At 48.1% G+C, this 21,611-nt stretch overlaps 1 protein-coding gene across 1 annotated transcript in view; it reads right to left on the reverse strand.

The window, feature by feature from the left end:
* Positions 1 to 21,611, reverse strand: part of LOC310960880 (SRC kinase signaling inhibitor 1-like) — a gene marked incomplete at its 3' end in the record, with an annotated part of 82,500 nt that overhangs the window by 38,072 nt on the left and 22,817 nt on the right. Inside the window, exons 2-3 of the mRNA XM_083932717.1 lie at positions 19,449 to 19,753; positions 6,142 to 6,168 (exon numbers count right to left, since the gene is read on the reverse strand). Coding sequence (XP_083788843.1) covers positions 6,142 to 6,168; positions 19,449 to 19,730 — 309 coding nt within the window. The 5' untranslated portion in view covers positions 19,731 to 19,753. The remainder of the gene's footprint in view (positions 1 to 6,141; positions 6,169 to 19,448; positions 19,754 to 21,611) is intronic.

Raw genomic sequence — 21,611 nt, forward strand, 5'->3', positions numbered from 1 at the left:
TTTTAAAACTAAGGGCGCACCTACACTGTCCTTCTGCACCGTGCCCCGTGCTTTAGTCCCCCCCTCCAGGCCCGTTTGTACTCACACTACCTGGGCCTCGGAGAATGCTTCTTGCTGCCTATACGTCATCACGCCGTAACACGTCACACGCATTGATGACGTCATGGCGATGCGTGGCTTTGTTTCCAGATCTTTCCGTAGACCTCAGAGTTTTTGTGCGTCTTGTCGACTGTTTTTGAATCTTTTCATCGACCAAATCTGCAGTAAACACTCCACCTCCGCATCACACCAACGTGAACCTTTCACCGCCATTGTTTGAAATGTCCGCGCATGGTCCCTCCTTCTTTTTTCTACGTCCCAACAGGCGCACAGGAAATGACCTCAGAACCGCCGTAGGCCTCGTGCTCGTACACGTGCGCACCCTCGTGCTCGTACACTTGCAAACGTGCTTTACAAAAGCCCACCTCTCCCAAACGGGCCGTGGACGGTCAGCTGGCCGCAGTCAGTCACACTGGTCAAACGCACTAGGCTTTACCCGAAAAACTTGTTTTGGCCCGGTGTGGAAGGACAGTGTGAGTGCGCCCTAACTGGTCCCTTCTGCTTTCGTCTCCGCGGTTTCTTTAACGAGCAGAAGAATGATCGTCTCCGTGATAACTCCTGTGGAAATGAAGCTGGCTGATGAGTAACTGGAACACTGGCGGCGGCTTCAGCAGGATCCCCGTCCCCCGGTCTGAGCCCGCGGCGTGTTGTACGTACACACAAGACAACGGCCTGTGATTACTTTGGCCACTCCACGCAGAAGAAGACAAGAGCGGATGCAAAATGGAGCATTAATATTAGTGTAAGTGAGACCGGGGGGCGATGGAGAGGAGAGAATTATGCAGCACGTCGTGTCTCTGACGGTGACAGCAGCAGCAGGCTGGTGTCTGAATCCGTGCTCGGGTATAATACATGCATCCATATTCACGGCTCCCACGGCCGCTGCGATCACGTGTGCGTGGAAATATGTGTTTCTCATTCTAATTGTTTGCTAATGTTTGATGTGTTTTGCAAAGGGACGATCTCCCCGCGCTTGTGTGTGTGCACTTAGTGAGCTGGCGAACCAATGAAACATCAAAGGGGCTCAGCGGGAGGCTATTACACACACACCCTCACACACACACACACACACACACACACTGCTGCAGGGGTTTCTATTGCATCAGAAGAGAAGCCGAGACACCCCCGACTCTCCTCCAGAGGAAGGGGGAGAGATAACCAATCCTGTGCGAGCTGCCGACCAGCTCAGGGGGAGATGGCGAGGAAGAAGAACCCAGCGTGTGTTCAACACAAGCGCACAGACGAGGGAAATGTGCGGAGTGAGCTGCTGCTGTACACGACGGAGAGAGCAACACACACAATATGGAAAGATTATGCGAATGATAGAATAACAGAGGATGTTTTCAATCCAGAGTCTGATCATATAATATATGTATCACCTAAAAAATACCATTAGTGCTGTGAACAGTGCTGGCGTCAGGGCTATCACGCTCTTGTCACGGTGTTAACGCTGGTGTTACACAACAACGCGCTGGTCCGTGCCTCAGTTCTGCCCCGACTCACACACTCGAGAGACCCTACTCGCTTTGCTCAGGGGTCACTTCTGTAGAAATGACAGGAGGCCGGGGGCCAGTTAGTGCAGAAACGTTTCAAATGAATCTGTTTCTAAAGGTTGTTATCAGCAGCGCGGAGCAAAACAAAAAGCCTCTGGGCGCAATTTGATAAACGTACGACCAATTATAGAGAGGAAACGACGGAGCGCTGAGCGACACGTGCAACTTCAGAAGGAGCTCGGTGTCTGAAGCCGTCGTCCGTCCGTCTGCCCAGATTCAGCCTCTGGGGGCAGCGGCTGATATTCAGACTTCACAGTGTAACCAGCGGATACCGAGGCGGAGACTTCCTCTTCTCAGTGACGGTCACTGACTACGCTCCGATTAGAAACTTAAGGGCGCCCTCCCACTGTGCCTCCGTCCCGTGCCCCGTGCTTTAGGGTCCTTGTCCCCCCCTCCAGGCCCGTTTGTACTCACACTACCTGGGCCTCGGAGAATGCTTCTTGCTGCCTATACGTCATCACGCCGTAACACGTCACACGCATTGATGACGTCATGGCGATGCGTGGCTTTGTTTCCAAATCTTTCCGTAGACCTCGGAGTTTTTGTGCGTCTTGTCGACTGTTTTTGAATCTTTTCATCGACCAAATCTGCAGTAAACACTCCACCTCCGCATCACACCAACGTGAACCTTTCACCGCCATTGTTTGAAATGTCCGCGCATGGTCCCTCCTTCTTTTTTCTACGTCCCAACAGGCGCACAGGAAATGACCTCAGAACCGCCGTAGGCCTCGTGCTCGTACACGTGCGCACGCTCGTGCTTGTACATGTGCGCACGCTCGTGCTCGTACACGTGCAAACGTGCTTTACAAAAGCCCACCTCTCCCAAACGGGCCGTGGCCGACAAGCGTGCTGCTTCTAGACTCACACTGTCCTTCCGCACCGGGCCAAAACAGTTTTTTTTGGCTTGAGTTTAGTGCGTTTGACCAGTGTGAGTGCAACCGCTCCGCGCCGAGCTGCGGCCAGTGCGCCCTAAGACGCGAGAATGGAGTTGGGGTTGAGAGAATATCATGTATATAAAGCTTACGGTTAAGGCTCAGTGGATGTTTGAATGTGTGAAGCACTTTGTTAAACATGTGTCAAGTGCAGCCTGTGTTCATGTTAACGAAAGAACTTCATTGTTGGTTTTTTGGTCTTTTCACAAGATTTGTTAACAGTAAAGATTCAGAGTATCGTCCGTATCCTCGAACAGTTAAAGAGAACGTGCTTTAAAATAGCTGTGAAACATTTAGATTCTGTTTTATTCCACAGCAGCAACTTTTGCATTCTTCCATTTCAGAGGATCCTTCAGCGGGGTTTCTATTCGCTGGATCAGCAGCAGGTATGCAAAGATGATCGACTCCTTTTACGGTTCAGATGCTGTTAAGCGGCAGTAAGTGCTTAGGTTAGCATATGCAGAACAGTGCAGTCACCCACAGGCTCAACGTAAAGGGTCAAAAGGGTCGGTCCGAATACGCCTTATATTATATGTGTGTTTTGAAAAGTGCAATATTTCATTCATCTTCAGCCTCTTGTCCCTGTCGGGGTCTCGGGGGGCTGGAGCCGATCCCAGTGTACATCGGGCGTGAGGCGGGGTCCACCCTGGACAGGACGCCAGTCTATCACAGGGCACATAGAGACGAACAGAGACAGACAACCATTCACACCTACGGGTGATTTAGAGTCATCAATGAACCGAACACCTGCACGTCTTTGGACTGTGGGAGGAAACCGGAGAACCCGGAGAAAACCCACGCAGACACGGGGACAACATGCAAACTAAACTCCACACAGAAGGGCCCCAGCCCTGATTCGAATCGGCGACCCTCTTGCTGTGAGGCGACAGTGCTAACCACCAAGTTCCCCGATTTGGAAACCAGCTGGTAGAGCTTCAGCTGCAGCGACCGACTAATAAGAGAGAAGCTGGCAGTGACTGATGACCACTAAAGGCTCCATTTACAGATCAACTTGTGCATCACTTCACATTTCACACTATTTACATCCCAACCTTGCCAAAAATAATAATTCTGGTTTCATTTTGATGGTAGCATTGGACGTGGGCACACTTTCAGAGGAAAACCATGTGTTTGTAACAGCGTGGGCTTAAATCTGGCACACGAAGACGAGTCCTCCCATCTCATTTTCTGTCCCCAAGTGAACGCTGTAATACAGCACACGTCACATTAATACTACCTTAAGAAATAAGAGGCTCTTTCACCACACAGCACTTTCACACTTGTCTCCATCTCTGCTGCTGCTGCTGCTCTGAAACCCCCGCAGCTAATCAAATAACAGCCGCAGCGTAACTGCCTCCAGGCCGGGAAACAGTCACACTTGCAAGTGATGCAACTTCACATTTGCAGCGTGCCGTGCTTAGATTGTAATAAAAAATATATAGAAAGTGCACTCTGCACGGCGGGAATCGATGACGAAGCTCCGTGGAAAGTCAGACACAATTTAATGGCAATCCATCAAATGGTTTCTACTCTTAAAACCCAAAAACTAGCTGGAGAAAGAACTTCAGATGACAACCGAACTCATTAAGCTTCATCCTCTGGGGAACACGAAGGTCTGTCCAAAAGCCTGTGAGTGTTCTCATGTGTCCAGGTTGTTGTTATCCTCAAAGCAATTTCAGTCGAAAGCAACTGGACTTGGTTATTTGTTAGGACCCAGCCTGGTCCTGGTCCTGGTCCAGTCCCAGCCTGGTCCTGGTCCTGGTCCTGGTCAGATGCGCACATGAACTGATGAAGCCTCTTGGATGAGAGGTGAAACGTCTTCCCAGACAAGTAACCAAGTCCAGTTGCTTTGGAATGAAATTGCTTTGGGGAGAACGACGACCTGGACACATGAGAACATTCACAGGCCTGTGAGTTGGTCCAGTCCCAGCCTGGTCCTGGTCCAGTCCCAGCCTGGTCCTGGTCCCGTCCCAGCCTGGTTCTGGTCCTGATCCAGGTCCTGGTCCTGGTCCTGGTCAGATGTGTACATGAACTGATGAAGCCTCTTGTATGAGAGGTGAAACGTCTTCCTGACAAATAACCAAGTCCAGTTGCTTTGGACTGAAGTTGCTTTGAGGAGAACGACTCAGACGACAACCAAACTCATTAGGCTTCATCCTCTGGGGAACATGAATGTCTGTCCGAAATCCTGTGAATGTTCTCATATGTCCAGGTCATCGTTATCCCCGTCTTGTACGGCGTGATGCTTCACACACATAAAGGTCGTTTTAGCCAAGCCCCCACCACAGCGACTTCCTGTTTGATCCGATCAGGAAGCCCCAAAAACTGCAGTTCTCTGAGTGTCCACTCCAAAGGGGTCGCTTGACCTCTGACCTCCAGATGTGTGAATGTAAACAGGTTCTCTAGGTCCACATCAAGACCCCACCACAGCGACTTCCTGTTTGATCCAAACAGGAAGCTCCGTCAGCATCAGTTCTCTGAGTGTCCACTAGGGGCAGGTTTCATAACAGAGCAGTTTCTCATTGAGCCCCATGTTAAACAGGCCGTTTACACAGCATCATTAAACCTGTTTAAGGACAAAAGAACATTCTAGTCTGTGTGTTTAGCTCAGATCTTCACGACAACACTGAGGGGGATGCTTTTTCCATTCCCCCCAAAGGTAATTTCGGCTCCCATGTCAGTAAATCTCGCTGTGCCAACATGCTAATATAAGAGTTGCTATTAGGCTGTTCTGTTCTACGAACCCCCTTTTTATTGCGTCTGCACCGCAAGAAACGGGAACGATCGCCGTCTTGCTTCAGCTCCTATTTCAGAGGAGCAAGAGGAACCTTAAGTGACGAAAGTGTGCGAGTAATTGGCGAACACAGGGGCCAACGCAGCACCAGCAAGCGCCATTTCTTAAAAACCTGTTAGCCAAGTTAACGACAGACAAGACAAAACACAAACAGAAGCTCGTAAAGATGAAAAATGGGAGAAAACACGGACAAATGGAGCGGCGGTGAAGTCCAGGCTTTACTGAGCGTATATTTTCCCCTCAGTGCTTCTATTGGCGGTGCAAACGCAAACAGGAAGTACGTCCTTGAAGGCACGTAGGCAGAGGACATTCACATTCTTAATCCAGCCTACGATGCTCTGATTTGCTCTGACCAGACAGATCTGAACCAGTGTGACCATCACAGCTGCGGAAACAGGCTACGATGTGTTCTGTAGGACCTTTAAAGACGGAGAATTTTAAAAGCAGGAGCAGAAATCGGAGCTTTAACCAGCTGCACTCACACAGGACAGAAGCCTCACATGCAGGGCTCAATTCAAGCAGCACATCAGTCTCCGTTTCTAGCCAAGTTGTGTCTGCGGCGCTGAGACAAGAGACGCCACAGCCTGCAGTAAAAGAGAGTTAAACACAAGAGCGTGCGCCAACATGTGACCCGACGCCAAATGCAATGGAGAAAAGAGGCAAGCAGGCATGCAGAGACACAATGAAGAGTTATCCTATTAGAGACAGATGCACACAGAGGGGCAGATTTACACTGAAACACAAACACAACATTGGCACTGACCTTGAAGCTCCAGTAGTTTGGTTGTTGCTAGGGGGGGGGGGGGGGGGGCAAAGAGACAGAAGAGAGACAGGGAGGGGGAAAGAGGGGGAAAAGGATCGAGTGTGAGACGTTTTCCCATGTGTTAAGCTGCACAACACCAACACCACAAAAGATAACGGCTGAGGCAGAACTGAGAGAAAATGCCTTGTCACTCAGTTCCCATGTGAAGATGAGTGACTAATAAAGGTAAAATGGTGCATTACGTGTATGCAGTGAGCGCCGTACGCCCCAAAATGTCTCCGCTACAGAATGAAGTGAAGCAAACAAACCAATAAATTGCCTGTTTTTTTAAAAACACATCAGGCTCGGTGAGAAAATGACGGCGATGATGTTAATTATTGCGATGATAGTCAGATTCATTTGCGTTGTCCTCCACTGCCGTCGTAATAGGACTTTAATTGCCTGTAATTGCTTCTCAGCAATTAATCAAATGTTTACAGTGACTTCACACGCGCTAATGACGGAGCTCCTAAATCGTGGGCGCTCGCTCTCCAGAGATGCAGAGTCGTCTGGCGTGGACCCAGCGGCGGCATAAAAGGCGACACGCACACCGGATTAAGAAGCTGCCATTTTCACTTTATCAGAGAGGGGGTCAACATTCAGGTCAGCGTCCCTCTGATGCTGAGGCCGCGCGTGTAGTCATCCGTGACATGCGGTCGATGCATAATAATTAATATGTTCAGCCACTGATGTGTGGCCAAAAGTATGTGGACAGCTCTGTCCTGGAGCTGATGCTCATGGTTTGGTTATTATTATTATTATGGCTTTGATTTATAAAGCATCTTTCTCAGTACTCAAGGTGCTTTACAGAGTCCAGGTTCCCTTCATTCACACAGACGTACAGGGTGGTGGTAAACTACACAGTAGTCACAGCCGCCCTGGGGCAGACTGACGGGAGCGTGGCAGCCAATCAGCGCCTACGGCCCCTCAACCACCTCCTCAAACATACAGCAGTCAGACACATTCACACGAGCCAAAGTAGGTGAAGTGTCTCGCCCAAGGACACAACGACCATGACACAAGTAGGGCAGGGCGGGGATGGAACCGCCGACCCTTTGGACATTGGCCGACTCGCTCTACCAACTGAGCCACAGTCGACTCAGTACGCCAATCACAGGTAAACGGAAACCTTGGATAATCTCAGCCATCCTTCTGCTCCAATTCCTCTGTTATAAAGTGCCCGCAGCCTTTTGTTAATGTCAATAAATCCCATGAAAAAAACAAAACAAGCAATGTGTTATGGTTACAACAACATGGCTGTCGCCTGCAGCAGAGCGCGTCCGTTATATCCAACTGAAGCTGCTTCATGGACCACAGAAGCCTCTCTGTGTGCGGCTACGTGGCTCTCTGTGACTGTTGAACTACACAGAACTGTGTGAAAAAGTTAAAACACCTCATTGTACCAGAGTCAACGTGAGTCAAACCTGCAGAATCAGAAACCGAACACCGCAGGAGTCAAAAAAACAGAAGTTGAAAACCGTATTCAGTGACAAAGCCTGGTTGAGTCCTCCAGCTGGGGGCCTTAAATGTTAAATGTGATCATATATAAGAAATTATACAAGAATGTTTTTCGTTTTTGGCTTAAGCATCAGCCGTCGGCCTGCACAGGAATTGACCAATTGGAGCCATTGCTCTGCAAGGCTCAAATCTGAAATCTGATTTTCAGAATATAGACCATAAATTTAAAGTGTAACTCCAGCGAAATTCTACCCCACGGTCTTTTTCAGGCTCTGTTCATATTGACACGCAGCCCAACAAGTCGATGTATGGACTGTCTCTGAATATGGATGTAAAAAATAGAATCAACCAGGAAGCAACGGCACCGAAAACAATGTGGAAAAACAACAACTATAGAGCGTTCCCTTTAAACCAAGGGAGGACTTCACCATGGTAACTATCATCACTACCAAGAAGAGCCGTTTCTGTCCTCGTTCTGTCCAAAAGTCGGCCATTTTCCCCATGTTTGTGATTCTGACAAAGGTGAAGGTGAAAAAAAGCCGTATTCAGAGCAGCTGGATGTTGGTGGAGCGCCACCTACTGCACCGGAGGAAGAGTTACTCCCTCATTTCGATGTATGGACTGTCTCTCAATATGGATGTAGCTGGCTGCCAACGCTTGTAGCATTTTAAAACACACTTTTAATAAACTCTGGCTTCACTAACTACGCTGTTGCTGCTTTGTTGTGTGTGTAGGGACTCTTCTCATGCTGCTGCAGAGGTTTGCTGTTATTTTCAGCAGCATTAGTGGTTAAAAAAGACCTTTGAATGCCTTCACCGTACTGCCCAGAGCTAATCACTGTTAGCCAATTGGATGTTAGCATCTCTCCAGGATTTCTCTGGTAATGTGGGATCAACCAAAAATCTCTCGACGGCTTATTTGATGTATATTCATGCTGAAAAAGACATTGGATCCCACGGTCATGTCGCTCTGCTTGATATGGCACAAATTAAAAATATATATCTCAAAGGTTGCTGCTGGTGCGCCCAGTAGCTCGCCTGGTAGAGAGGGTCATAGTCATAAAAAAGGCCACAATAATAACAAAAAAAGGTGATTTGTGTTGCACTAATTATTATTATATTATTGAAAACTTTATCCAGGAGCAGTAAATAGACCAAGAGTGAAGGTACAGCATCTCTGACTCTTACAGAAACCGTCTCGGTCATGGTTATTAAAAGTGCCAATGCTTTTTTCCGTGTGGCATTTGAAACTATGGATCGATATGTTTTAATGGGGACTATAAGAGGGGGGTTGGTGTATCTGGGTCACCATGGACTTCCCTCAAAGGGGGTGGTTTTAGTGCCGGTGACGCTGATGAACAGTGCGGCTCACTGATGTGTTTTTAATAAGAGCTCTGTGGCACGGAGGAAGAAGATCGATCAGAGTCTGATACAAACACAATGCTTGGTCCTTTCATTGAACAGATTTGTGAACAATAAGAAAGTGGTTAGCACTGTCGCCTCACAAGGAAAGGGTTCCTGGTTCGAATCCCAGCTGGGGCCCTTCTGTGTGGAGTTTGCATGTTGTCCCCGTGTCTGCGTGGGTTTTCTCCGGGTTCTCCGGTTTCCTCCCACAGTCCAAAGACGTGCAGGTGTTCGGTTCATTGATGACTCTAAATCACCTGTAGGTGTGAATGGTTGTCTGTCTCTGTTCGTCTCTATGTGTCCTGTGATAGACTGGCGTCCTGTCCAGGGTGGACCCCGCCTCACGCCCGATGTCAGCTGGGATCGGCTCCAGCCCCCCCGCGACCCCGGCAGGGACAAGAGGCTGAAGATGAATCTAGAAACTCCCCAGACTCTGATCGATTACTGACTGTGACAGTAATCGATCAGAGTAACTTTGGACCACGGTAACTATGCTGCACTTGACGTTTGGTCACGGCCGGTATGCTTCCCACTCAAGACTCATTCATTTTCCTCCTTAATTAAACCGTGTAAAGCTCAGCGGCGCACCACTCGTCACCCTTTCGGTCTTTTGAATGTGGAATGCGTTGAATCAGAAAACTGATCTATACACAAGGTCATGTTTGAAGTCGAGGCACCAGAGAGAAAAGAAAAAGCCATGAAGAGACAAAACGGATGCCTCTACACGAGAGAGGTTACCTTGAGTGGCTGATTCGTACCGAACAAAAGAAAGCCGCTCAGTCTCTCCTGCTACAGAGGCTGTTTTTAGCTCGACGTGTTTAAATGGATCTATATTTACACGTCTGCATGTCCGTGAGGTTCTGCTTCCGTCTGCGTGACCGCAAATGTCGTCACATGCAGATATCGGTGAAGGGAGGAGACTGACAAAAAAAAAGACTGCAAGCCTAGTGTGCGTGCTCCAGTTGATCCACTGTGGTCCGGTCCAGTTTGTGGCGTTTGCGAGAGGAGGAGACGCAAATGAGGGAAACTCATCTCATCTCATCTTCAGCCTCTTATCCGGGGTCAGGTCTCGGGGGCAGCAGCTCCAGCAGGGGACCCCAAACTTCCCTTTCCCGGGCCACATTAACCAGCTCTAACTGGGGGATCCTGAGGCGTTCCCAGGCCAGTGTGGAGATCTAATCTCTCCACCTGGTCCTGGGTCTTCCCCGAGGCCTCCTCCCAGCTGGACGTGCCTGGAACACCTCCCTAGGGAGGCGCCCAGGGTTCATCCTTACCAGATGATCCTGAACCACCTCAACTGGCTCCTTTCAACGCAAAGGAGCAGCGGCTCTACTCCGAGTTCCTCACGGATGCTGAACTTCTCCCCCTCTCTCTAAGGGAGACTCCAGACCCCCTCCTGAGGAAACACATTTAGGCCGCTTGTACCCGCGTCCTCGTTCTTTGGGTCCTGACCCAGCTTTCATGACCACAGGTGAGGGTAGGAACCAGGACTGAGTGGTAGATCCAGAGCTTTGCCTTCCTCAGCTCTCTCTTCATCACAACGGTGCGGTAGAGCGACTGCAGCACCGCCCCCGCTGCTCCGATTCTCCGGCCAAACTCACGCTCCATCGTCCCCTCACTCGTGAACAAGACCCCGAGGTCCTTGAACTCCTTCACTTGGGGTCAGGACCCGTTCCCTCATTCCCTGATGCAAACACACACACACCGCACAAACACAAGATCCCGAGGTCCTTGGGAAACGAAGGTACGAAATAAGTTCATGAGATGAACCCTTCCTCCCCCGTCATAATTACTGCGCCCACTTCCAGACATACTGTCAGTAACCATCCTCTGTGCTGGACCTGTTAATTATATAAATGTATAGTTTAAACACACTGTTCCTTGTATGTGTTAACAAAGAGGATGTTGTTGTGTTGCTGCTGCCTCTTTCACCCTCAGCAGCTCCTCGGTTGACAAAAAACTGTCACAACAAACAATTTGCAGCAATTTTACTGCCACCGCATTAAGAAAAATACTGACTTGTACTCCCAGTATCTTAAATATGACTTCATATTAAAAGCACAGATGAGTCGATGTGGTCTGAGAGTCTAAATTGCATCAAACGCAAGAGATTGTGGAAAAAGCCAATTCCCTTAATAATTCAACTAAAGTGGAGGTTGGAAGGTCATGTTTGAGCTGCCGGGGTCCAAAAGATTTTCCCTCCCCTCAAGCTCAGTCGCAACTTCTAATATCCATCCCGCTTTATTTTGAAAATGGAGCTGAAGGCTGGAAGAAAAGAGTGTTTGTGAAAGAAAGACCAACAGGCCTGTGGGCGGCCGTGACCCAGATTTCAGAGCTCTGTGCGGTTTGTCGGCTTCAGTCCAACCCTGCCGACCAAAAGCAGCGCGATCGCACCTGATCTGATGCCACACAGCGTATCTCATCAAACATTTAACCCTCCTGGGGTTAATTTGACCCCATCCAATGCTTAACATCTCTAAACACATGGATGACATCATCATTTTTGCTTCATATTCAATAACGACTTTTCCTAATTTAACGGGGACGACTGGGAAAAGCTAAAGTTGGCATGTATATATTCTTTCAGAGTCCTGTTCACTGAACTGTTGCAACAGTGTTCCTTCTGGTCAACTTGATGATTTGAATGATTTAATTATTATTAATGTCTATTTTCACAATTCAAGGATGAACCCTGGGCGCCTCCCTAGGGAGGTGTTCCAGGCACGTCCAGCTGGGAGGAGGCCTCGGGGAAGACCCAGGACCAGGTGGAGAGATTAGATCTCCACACTGGCCTGGGAACGCCTCGTCAGCTCGGTGCCTCGCCGCCCTGCCTGCCACGCGCTCGCCTCCAGCCTCCAGCCGCTGCCTACGCGGACACCTTGTGTTAATCTCTTTTGGACACTTTCTGTTAATCTTTTGGACTTTGTTAATAAACTCCTGTGTTCATTCACTCAGTCTTCCGCTTTCGGGTCCTCCTCCTTGACGATCCGTAACAGATTTAAGTACAATTCTGAAATGTGATGGGCAGTTAAAGCAAAGTGGGGGTTTTTGACCCTCCAACTTGCTGACTGTGGCTTAGCGGCAGAGTGGGTTGTCCTCCATTCAAGAGATTAGCGGTTCAATCCCCAGCTCACCCGGTCCACATGTCGAAGTTTTCTGGGGGCGGCAGTAGCTCAGTCAATAGGTGACTTGGCTGGGAACCGTAGGGTCGCTGGTTCAAGTCCTTGTGTGGACCATGAATGGAGCGTGGACTGGTGGCTGGAGAGATGCCGGTTCATCTCCTGGGCACTGCAGAGGTGCTGTTGAGCAAGGCACCGAATCCCCAACTGCTCGGGGCTCGGGGCTCGGGGCTCACTGGCAGCCCCCTCGCTCTAACATCTCTCCATTAATTGCATGTATACAGGTCCTGTTTGTGCAATTCAATTTCCCCGTGCGGGATAAATAAAGTAATTCTTCTTCTTCTTAAGTTACTGAAAAACTCATTATCCTGACAAATGCAAATGAAATTGGATCCATGGAAAACGGTCCATCTGCACCTCAAAGGTGTAGAGACTCTTCAGAGAACTTTCCATGGAAGAACGAGAGCAGCTTCATAAACGTGTGCAGCCGCTGATAAATCACTTACTCAACTTACTTACTTCTGCGATTCCCCAAAATGAATCATTTGCATGTAAATAAAAAAATCTTTTATTAATGTGTGACATCTCTTCTTTCCTTTACCCCCCGACTCTCTCTCTCTCTCTTTCTTACATTATTATTTTACCAGTTTTCTTCGGCTCATTTTATTTTATTTTATCAAACTGTTGCAAGAATGATTACGTTATTATTGTGAAAATAACATTTCATGATTAAAAAGCTGGAAGGCGACTCAGGGAAAGAGCTGACACAAGAATTAAATGAATTTTTTGGGACGTTTGCAGGTTTTTAAATTAGGATCTTATCGTGGAGCTTTGTCTTGACTCATTGTCTTACTCATTGTTGGTCTATTGTCTCATATTAATGACTTTCATATTGTGTTTACTCCAGTTAGTATTTGTCAGTCCGACTTAATGTTGCTGTGGCATGTTGTGAAGGGAGAGAAGGGCCTACAAAACGTCCGCAGCCTCAGGGCCTGAAGCATTGGTGTCAAGCTCATTTTAGCTCCTCATACTGATTTCAAGTGGGTCAGACCGGTAAACCCACTCCAGCCGGAGCTGAAATCCGATCTGCCACAGAGTTTCTCGTCAGGCTGTCGGGGCACAGGATGTCTGCAGCCTTCACACCCTCAGAGTCAGAGTGGCCTCGATGCTGATGCTACTTCGTTAGCATTACGGTAGCTAGCTTCCCCAGCAGCATCTCTGATCTCTCGACCCCAAACAGGTTCATTCATCGTCTCTGTTCGCAGTCAAACTGGGAATCCCAACCCCCTTCTGCCCGCGGTTTGAATTCGCTCTGCACACGGGTCTGGAACAGAACAGGTCAAGTGTTTGGATCCAATCATCAAGCTGGCTTTTAACACCCGGCACGCTGTTGGCCGGTTAAACCCGATGACGACAGAGAAGAATCCCAAACAGCTTTGTGTTTAATATTTACATTCAACATGGCGGCCACCAACGCGCAGTTTGACAGTGACGATGAGGCGCGTACGTCTCTTTTTACGCACGAAATGGAAGCAAAAATGACCATTAAGTCCGTCTGATCGTAAGAAAGACCCGGCGTAGCTGCCAGAGCAGGTGAGACATGAGCAGATTGTATGAATTCCTCACTTTGCGAATAGAAGACGAATAATGTCCGTCTGATGACACGGAGCTAACAACCTCTATAACCTCCAGCTGACGTGTTTTTTTAACTTTGGAGGACGTCCACGCCGCGGCTTCATAATTACAAGTTGACAACTGGGAAATAACATTATCACCCGGCTCACATGTAATCAGTGTGACGGAAACAAACAGCTGATAAGTGTGAAGTCGAGCACCCATTGTGTTCTAATCCCTAATACATCCTGAGCCGAGCGCCGTCTCATCACCCACTCGCTCCGTTTATTCACCTTAAATTGGAAATGGCCAAATGTGCCGCCAAGTCACTCCACCAATAATTGAATGCACCAACACGCAGACATTTTTTGGAACATAAAACCTGTCTCGTCGAACACAAACAGGCCCCCCATGCACCGTGACTCAGTGATTACTGCCTGCGATATTTCTCAATCACTTGAGCTGGAATCCCAAAGTGCACATTCGCACGAGGACAGACCGCGCTCAGAGAGGCGAGAGGGATGAGCACAGAGACATGCACGCCTGACCTGCATGCCAAGTAGCCATCTTTGTACCCACCCTCTTTTTCCCCCTCTCTCCAGCCCAAACACACACATGTGCACTCACTCACAGTCGCTCTCACACCGACACACACTTCTGTTTGAGCTCACACACACACATTTCCTCGTCTGACATCCACGCACGTCACTGCGGCAGCTCAGACACACCTGGTCAACACCTGCCTGACCCTCCCCTAACACGCACACACACACACACACACACTGAAAAGGAAGAGGATGAGTTGTACAGGTCTACCTGTGCAGACAAAGCATAGGTGAAATCACACACACACACACACACACACACACACACACACACACACTCACACCATCATCACTCATGCAGCAGCAGCAGTCGTCACACCAGCGCCACAGAGGAACGCCGTCTCAGCTGAGGATGCAATTGACGGGGTTAGAGAGAGTTACCGTTGCTTCTTAATGAGCACGTCGGCCGCCTGGCGCATCCTCCCGCTTCCACATGCCTCCCTCTTCCTCCTCCCCTCTCTCCATCTTTTTTTAGTTGTGTTTTTTTTTCCTCACTGCAGCTCTGTGTCTTTCCCGCGCCCCGAGGATCCGCCAGAGTCCCCCCTCGCTGGTACCCGTAGTAGCGTCTCAGAGGCAGTTGGCATCTCTTCCTACTCCTCCTCCTCCTCCTCCTCTTCCTCCCTCCCTCTCCCTCCCTCTGTCCGTCACTCTCTCTCGCCTCACATAAACAATAAACCCTCCCTCTTCTCCTCCGCTGTCTCTCGCTGTTGTCGCTCGTTCTCTCTCCCGCTGCGTGTGACTCCTTCCTAAAGCCAAGGCATCGCCAGCCATATGATATCACACAGTTGCCTTATATGGGAAAACGGTGGGTTGCTATGACGACAGCAGACTCCACCTGTTTCTGTTTCTCTCTCTCTCTCTCTCTTTCTCTGGATGTCAGTCCACCTTTCTTTTTTTTATATCAGGAGATAGATGGTGTGGTCTGGGTAAACAGAAAGAGCAAAGAGTGGGTGGAGAGGAAGGAGTGGAGACGATGAGAGCAGACGTGATGGACAGGAGCTGATGGAGGTTAGGAAACGGAGAGAGAGAGAGAGAGAGAGAGAGAGAGGGAGGGAGGCTTAAAGGAAAAGCGAAACATTTTGAGATGCATTTGCTTTCTTTGCAAGTTAGAAGAGAAGATCGACATCAATCTCATGTCTGTGTTAAAAGATGATCCCAGCGTAAAATCCTCCCATGGTCTTTTTCTGCGCTAACAGCCAGACGTGGCTAACAGTGATTAGCTCGGGGCAGTACGGTGAAGGCATTCAAAGGTCTTTTTTAACCACTAATGCTGCTGAAAATAACAGCAAACCTCTGCAGCAGCATGAGAAGAGTCCCTACACACACAACAAAGCACCAATGGGCTCCTTCCTTTGGGATTGACTTTGGTAATCCACTGTAATGGACTTTACTATTAGAGGAGCTGGTACAGGGGCCAGTAGGTAAGTCTTTAAAACACTCTTTAATAAACTCTGGCTTCACTAACTACGCTGTTGCTGCTTTGTTGTGTGTGTAGGGACTCTTCTCATGCTGCTGCAGAGGTTTGCTGTTATTTTCAGCAGCATTAGTGGTTAAAAAAGACCTTTGAATGCCTTCACCTTACTGCCCCGAGCTAATCAGTGTTAGCCACGTCCGGCTGTTAGCGACTCTCCTGGATTTCTCCGTTAATGGTTGTTACACACAAAAAAACTATCTCGATGGATTATTTGATGTTTGTTAGTGTCAGAAAGACCATGGGATGATTTTACGCCGGAATTACACTTTAGCGGTTTAGCTTTAGCTTAGCTTAGCAAAAAACATGGAGGCAGGGGGAAACAGCTAGCCTGGTCCTGTCATCAACACTTCTTAAGCTCATTGATTAAAGGGATAGTTTGGATATTTTTGAAGCGTGGTTGAATGAGGTTCATATCCACAGTCAGTGTGCCGTCTACAGTAGACGGGGGTCAGCACACCGACAGTTTACCGACGCAGAAGCTAAGAAATGTGCTGCTGTGGGAAACAGAAAAACAGATTTTAGACACTTAAAGTCCAGTTTTGACCAAAGAAGAGACGAGTTGAAACTTGCAACTCCCGAAACCTGTTCACACGATGAGACAAGACCAGACGGTGTATCATCTCCATAGCAACGACTCTCCGCACTACAGTTTTAATGGTGCTTTCCATTTACCCTGGAAGTCGGGGCTGGGAATGACGTCACAACCGAGTTATCTGCGTTCCAGTTACAAAGTCGGAAAAAAGTAGCCTGCACCCAAAAATGGAAGAGGAAACAACAAATCTATGTACACGGCTAACTTACGGCTGTGACAACAAATGGTAAAGAGTGTAAATAGAAGGATTAGGGGTTGTGTGGATCGTCCGACTTCACAAATTCCAGTTTAAATTTCCGACCCGGAGCTCAGAAATCCTGACTTTCGAGTACAACCGTAACGCACCATACCTTCCGATCTTTCAGGCGTAGCTGGGTATAATTTTTTAGCGTTATAAAATATGAATAAGGACAAAGATACTTGCTACAGCTGCATTTTTAGTAGTGATGAAATTGAGAAAACACCCTTTTATTTCCCTGATTCACTGCTTTGTTCCCTATGACATCGCTCACTCTCTTCATTTACTCTCTAGCTCGCTCAACCCATCCTCTCTCTATCTCTTATTTTCCTCTCTCTCTCTTTCTCTTTCTCTTAACCCGTCCAAATGTGCGACCAGCTGACAGTTTGTATGTCACTTGACCAGCGGGTGTTGCCACGAGCTCAAGCCCTGAGAAACATCGGAAACTGGACCCCAAACATCATAACTGTCCCTTTAACAGCTGCAATAAAACCTCTAAAGCTCCTATAAAACACAATGGTTCTCATTTGTTTGACCCACATATGAACAAAAATGTAAAAATGACTTTTCTTGGTGAGCAACAGCTGGTCGTGATGACTCATCACAGCGAGGTTGCCAGGTTTGGTGCCAGAACGAGGCCAAGTCCAGATCCGTCTGTCTGTGGTTTTGAATAAACATCTTCGTCACTCTGTGGCTCATCAAACACTTTACAGGAAGAACGATGGCAGGAGTTTTTATATTAAAAAATACCACATTCAGACACCAGACATGTGCCGCAGGTCGACCCGACGCATGTTGAATCCCAACATGACTTTCCCGTAGGTGACAGCTGTCACTCTGCGTCTTACTTTCAGGAGAGAGCAGTGACAGAAATGTTGAATTTCATCCAATAACTGCTGGTCACAGCTCTTATATCAAACACCCTCTGCATTAAAATGTCTAAAAACACTTAGATTTGCTTCCTTGTAGCTGAGCTGTGTTCTTACGTTATCCCAAATGTTTCCAACAAACCAGAGAAATGTGTGGTTTTATTAAAGGTAACGCTCTGTAACATTCGGCCTCCTGTCACTAACGTCACATCATCTTTGTGCACGAGTCAACAGAAGCTTCATAAATTTACTTTTTATCCAGTTTTAAGACACATTTTTACCAAACACTGTTTAGATCTCTTAACTCTGTATTGGCTCTGTACACTGTCTCCTTTGCGTTGAAAGGAGCCAGTTGAGGTGGTTCAGGATCATCTGGTAAGGATGAACCCTAGGCGCCTCCCTAGGGAGGTGTTCCAGGCACGTCCAGCTGGGAGGAGGCCTCGGGGAAGACCCAGGACCAGGTGGAGAGATTAGATCTCCACACTGGCCTGGGAACGGGCGGGAGACTGAAGGTTCAAAAAGACACTTGGAGGTAAAATAACCACGAAAACCACTTCTCTTCTAAAATCAAACATGGTACAGGTGTTTTTTTTCTGCTCATATACTTTCCAGCTACTGTACTTAAAGGTTAAATCAGCAGAACAGCTCCATCTAGTGTCTCAAGATTGTAGTTGCAACAAAATATAAGTCCAGCAGTGGGGTTGCCAGGTTGGTCAGACCCGGCCCAGTAGCTCCAGGAGACCGGAGTCTGTTTGAGCCTGTTTGAACCCGTCCCCTCCAGAAAATCACAGCATCAAAACAAGGATTAGAGGAGTTTGACTGACAGTTAGCGTTAGCCGTTAGCATTAGCCGTTCCAGCTAAGTGCAGATGAAAGTGATGTTAGCATCAAGGAGAAGCGTAGCCATGTGGGCGTGCGTTTGAATGGCGTTCCTCTCCTTTCTCTCAGTCCATGGAGTGAATGCTCGGCCTATAGTGACTCTGGTTGTTGCCCGTCTCCGCTCACTCAGCTGCTGGGACAAAGAACGCCCCCTTCACTGAGGCTCCCAAGCAGCTGCACGATTGGCTAACTCCATTTCACCCAGTGCCAGCCTACAGTAGCTGCACCCAACAACAGACAACCCTGGCAACCAGCAACGCCCATTGTATTGGCTGCTACCATGGAAACACAACGGGACAGAAAGTCATTGTCAAACCGGTCAAAACGTGTTTAAATATTAAACAACTAAATATATTTTGTTATGGAAAAGCTACTTTCATTCTGTACCTTTTTTTAAATATAGCTTTAATAAAGATTCTATATTTTCAGCCTTTCACGCACGAACACTGGCATCAGTCGTCTGAACTCTCTTTCTCTCAGACAGAAACAAAACAAACCACCGAACTCGTCGACGCTAGAAGAGCTGCCGTTGTGTTTGGAGCATCTGTCTCAGGTATCTCGTCTGAGCGCGCGGTCACTGAGGGCAGCATATGAAGAGAGAGGGGGCTTGATGAGATTAATATTTCACATTCTGACATTTCCTCTCACTTGAGTCCTTTTCTCCATATTCTGCTGCTGACGCTTTCAGATAATAACCGGTAAAAAAGTGGCCATTACCGCCGCGGTAAGCAGCTCATAAAAATGCCTCCGCCGCGTGCATCCAAAGCCCCCGAGGCATCTCGCCGCGTAATGCGCTTGTGTGGGTTTTTTCCGAGCCCACCGATGCGGCGTTATTATCTCCCAGGAAGAAAATGTTCACATGTGGAAACAGAAAGCACTCAGAGCGCTGGAGGCTGCACTCTCCTACGTTTGTGATTGTAAAGAAAATCAGCAGCGGTCGGTGCATTTATGTTATGATGACACCACCGTGACGGCGTGCTGTGTGACCGTGCTGATGCAGCTGATCGGGTGTACCTACCTGTCGTCCCGCGGCAGCAGAGCCCTGCGACATGCCGCCGGGGCTGTTGGAGAACTTGTTCTTCTGGAGGTCCATGAGGGCGTCCCGCTGCCGTTCGATGTCCGCCTTGTGGATGCTGTTCAGGGCCTCCAGGCTCTTGGCGGCCACCGAGTTGTGCCGGCGGTCCAGCGAGGACGACGTGAACCCCCCGTTGGTGGTGTCGGGGAACCGCCGGGCCCCGCGGCCGCTGGCAGCCAGGGTGTGGTAATCCCGCGGGAACTCGGCATCACCGGCGGAGATCATGGGACCCTTTCTCTTCTCTCGACCTGCAGCAGTGTGGGGAGGGACGGGGGTGTGAGGACAGAACAGAGGGAGGAAGGTAAGTACAGAGGAGTTCTCTAAAGCATGGCGTACGTTAGTGTGACTTCCTAGTTTCCAGGTAGCCAGAGGTTCATGTTGGGATTAAAATGAACATGCATGAGACTTGAACCTTCGACATGTTATTTTAAGTTGTATGTGAGAACTCTGCATTCATTGTTTTGTGTTTCACTGTGAGGACAGGGACAAATCTCACAGAGCGCGTTGACGAACCTGCAGGCGATGACTTTGGGAAGAGCCGAGATAACTTACTCTGTTTGCTAAATATATCACCATGACAACCATCCCTTTCTTGCTGCAGGGTTAAACGACTCTGAGGACTTCCCTCTGAGCGCGCTGAGACACTGGTGTTAAGTGAACTACGCATGCTCTCTTCTTGGACTATGCACCATGGTTGTGAACATTTGTGAGGGTGCTGGTGCAAGTTAGTTCAACTTTAACAAACAATTCAGCAAGACTGGGTCTGCAGACTCCACCATTCCTCTTCAGGGAGCGCGTGTGTGTGAGTGTGTCAGAGAGTTTATATATGTGTGTGTGTGTGCTGGAAACACTGTTTTTTGTAACATTTCATCTTACACTTTGTTTTTATCATGACTTGATTCTGGTTCTGAACTGGTCCTTGTGTCACGAGTTCTTCTAACACCGACTCAGCCACAGTTCTTTTAAATAGATGTTAAATGTACGTTGTTTATATTTGGACCCCAAACTGATGACGTCACGCTGACATGGCGGTCAACCAATCAATCAGTGCAATAAATAAATAAATAGACTTCATGGTGAGAGGGTTTTCTCAGCTGCTGCAACTCCAACGTCAGGAAAACTGAACTTTGATGCTCAACTTTTAAGTAAATCTGTTATTTGCTTGTTGCTTGTTGTATAAACCTGCGTTTAAACACAGTGTCTGTTGCACTCTGTCACATTTAGTTATTGTAGGATTTATGTTTTTATGCTTATTGTCACTCTGATCCTTTCCCATCTTTGTGCTGAAACTGTTGCACGATCTTTCTCTCAGGATAAATAAAGATTCTTGAATCTTGAAAATCACAAAACAAAAGGATTTTACGTCATTTCTGGTGTTTTGTTCTTGCAGCATTTCTCGTTTCCCTTTTGTTTTCTCACATTTTCTCTCTGGTTTTTTCCTAAAACACAATGAAAAGTATAGAAAAACACGTATATATGCAGACTAAATATCTAATATATAAAACATATAAATAAAGCACGAAAAGAAAGCTTTTTGAATCTTGAATCTTGGGGGTAAAAACCCCGCTAACCTTCCGCTGTACGGCAACTCAGAGGGACAAACCTCCTTTCCACACATACACACAGAACAGTCCGTCACACTGTTCCTTATTAAACAACTCTGTGCAACATTTTTGAGCTGATTGACTCTAAATTCCCAGATGTTGAAGATGAGCTTCCTTGAACGCACTTCCAAAAGGTGACAACAGTCTCTGCTCACACACAGAATTTGATAAACTGAATAAAAGGTGAAAGGTCACAGAGTTATGACCCACATCAGCAGGTTTCAGGAGTTTATCGCCACAGACGACGAGTGAAATCAACAGAACTACGGCAGCCTGGAGGGAGGAGAGCTGCAGAATGTGTCGTCAACAGGCTACAGCGTAAATAACCACGTGTGTGTGTGAGCGTGTGTGTGTGTTTGAGTGTATGTGTGTGTTGTGTGCTCTCGATGGCTCAGTGCACTGTGAGTAAGTGCGATGGTGTGATGGTTAGTGCGGGCGTGACAGTAAACACACGTCTGTTAACAGGTTCGACCCGGAGCAGCAGCGAGTGTTAATGTGACGC

This window comes from Echiichthys vipera (assembly GCF_963691815.1).
Source record: "Echiichthys vipera genome assembly, chromosome: 18".
Classification (NCBI taxonomy): Eukaryota; Metazoa; Chordata; class Actinopteri; order Perciformes; family Trachinidae; genus Echiichthys; species Echiichthys vipera.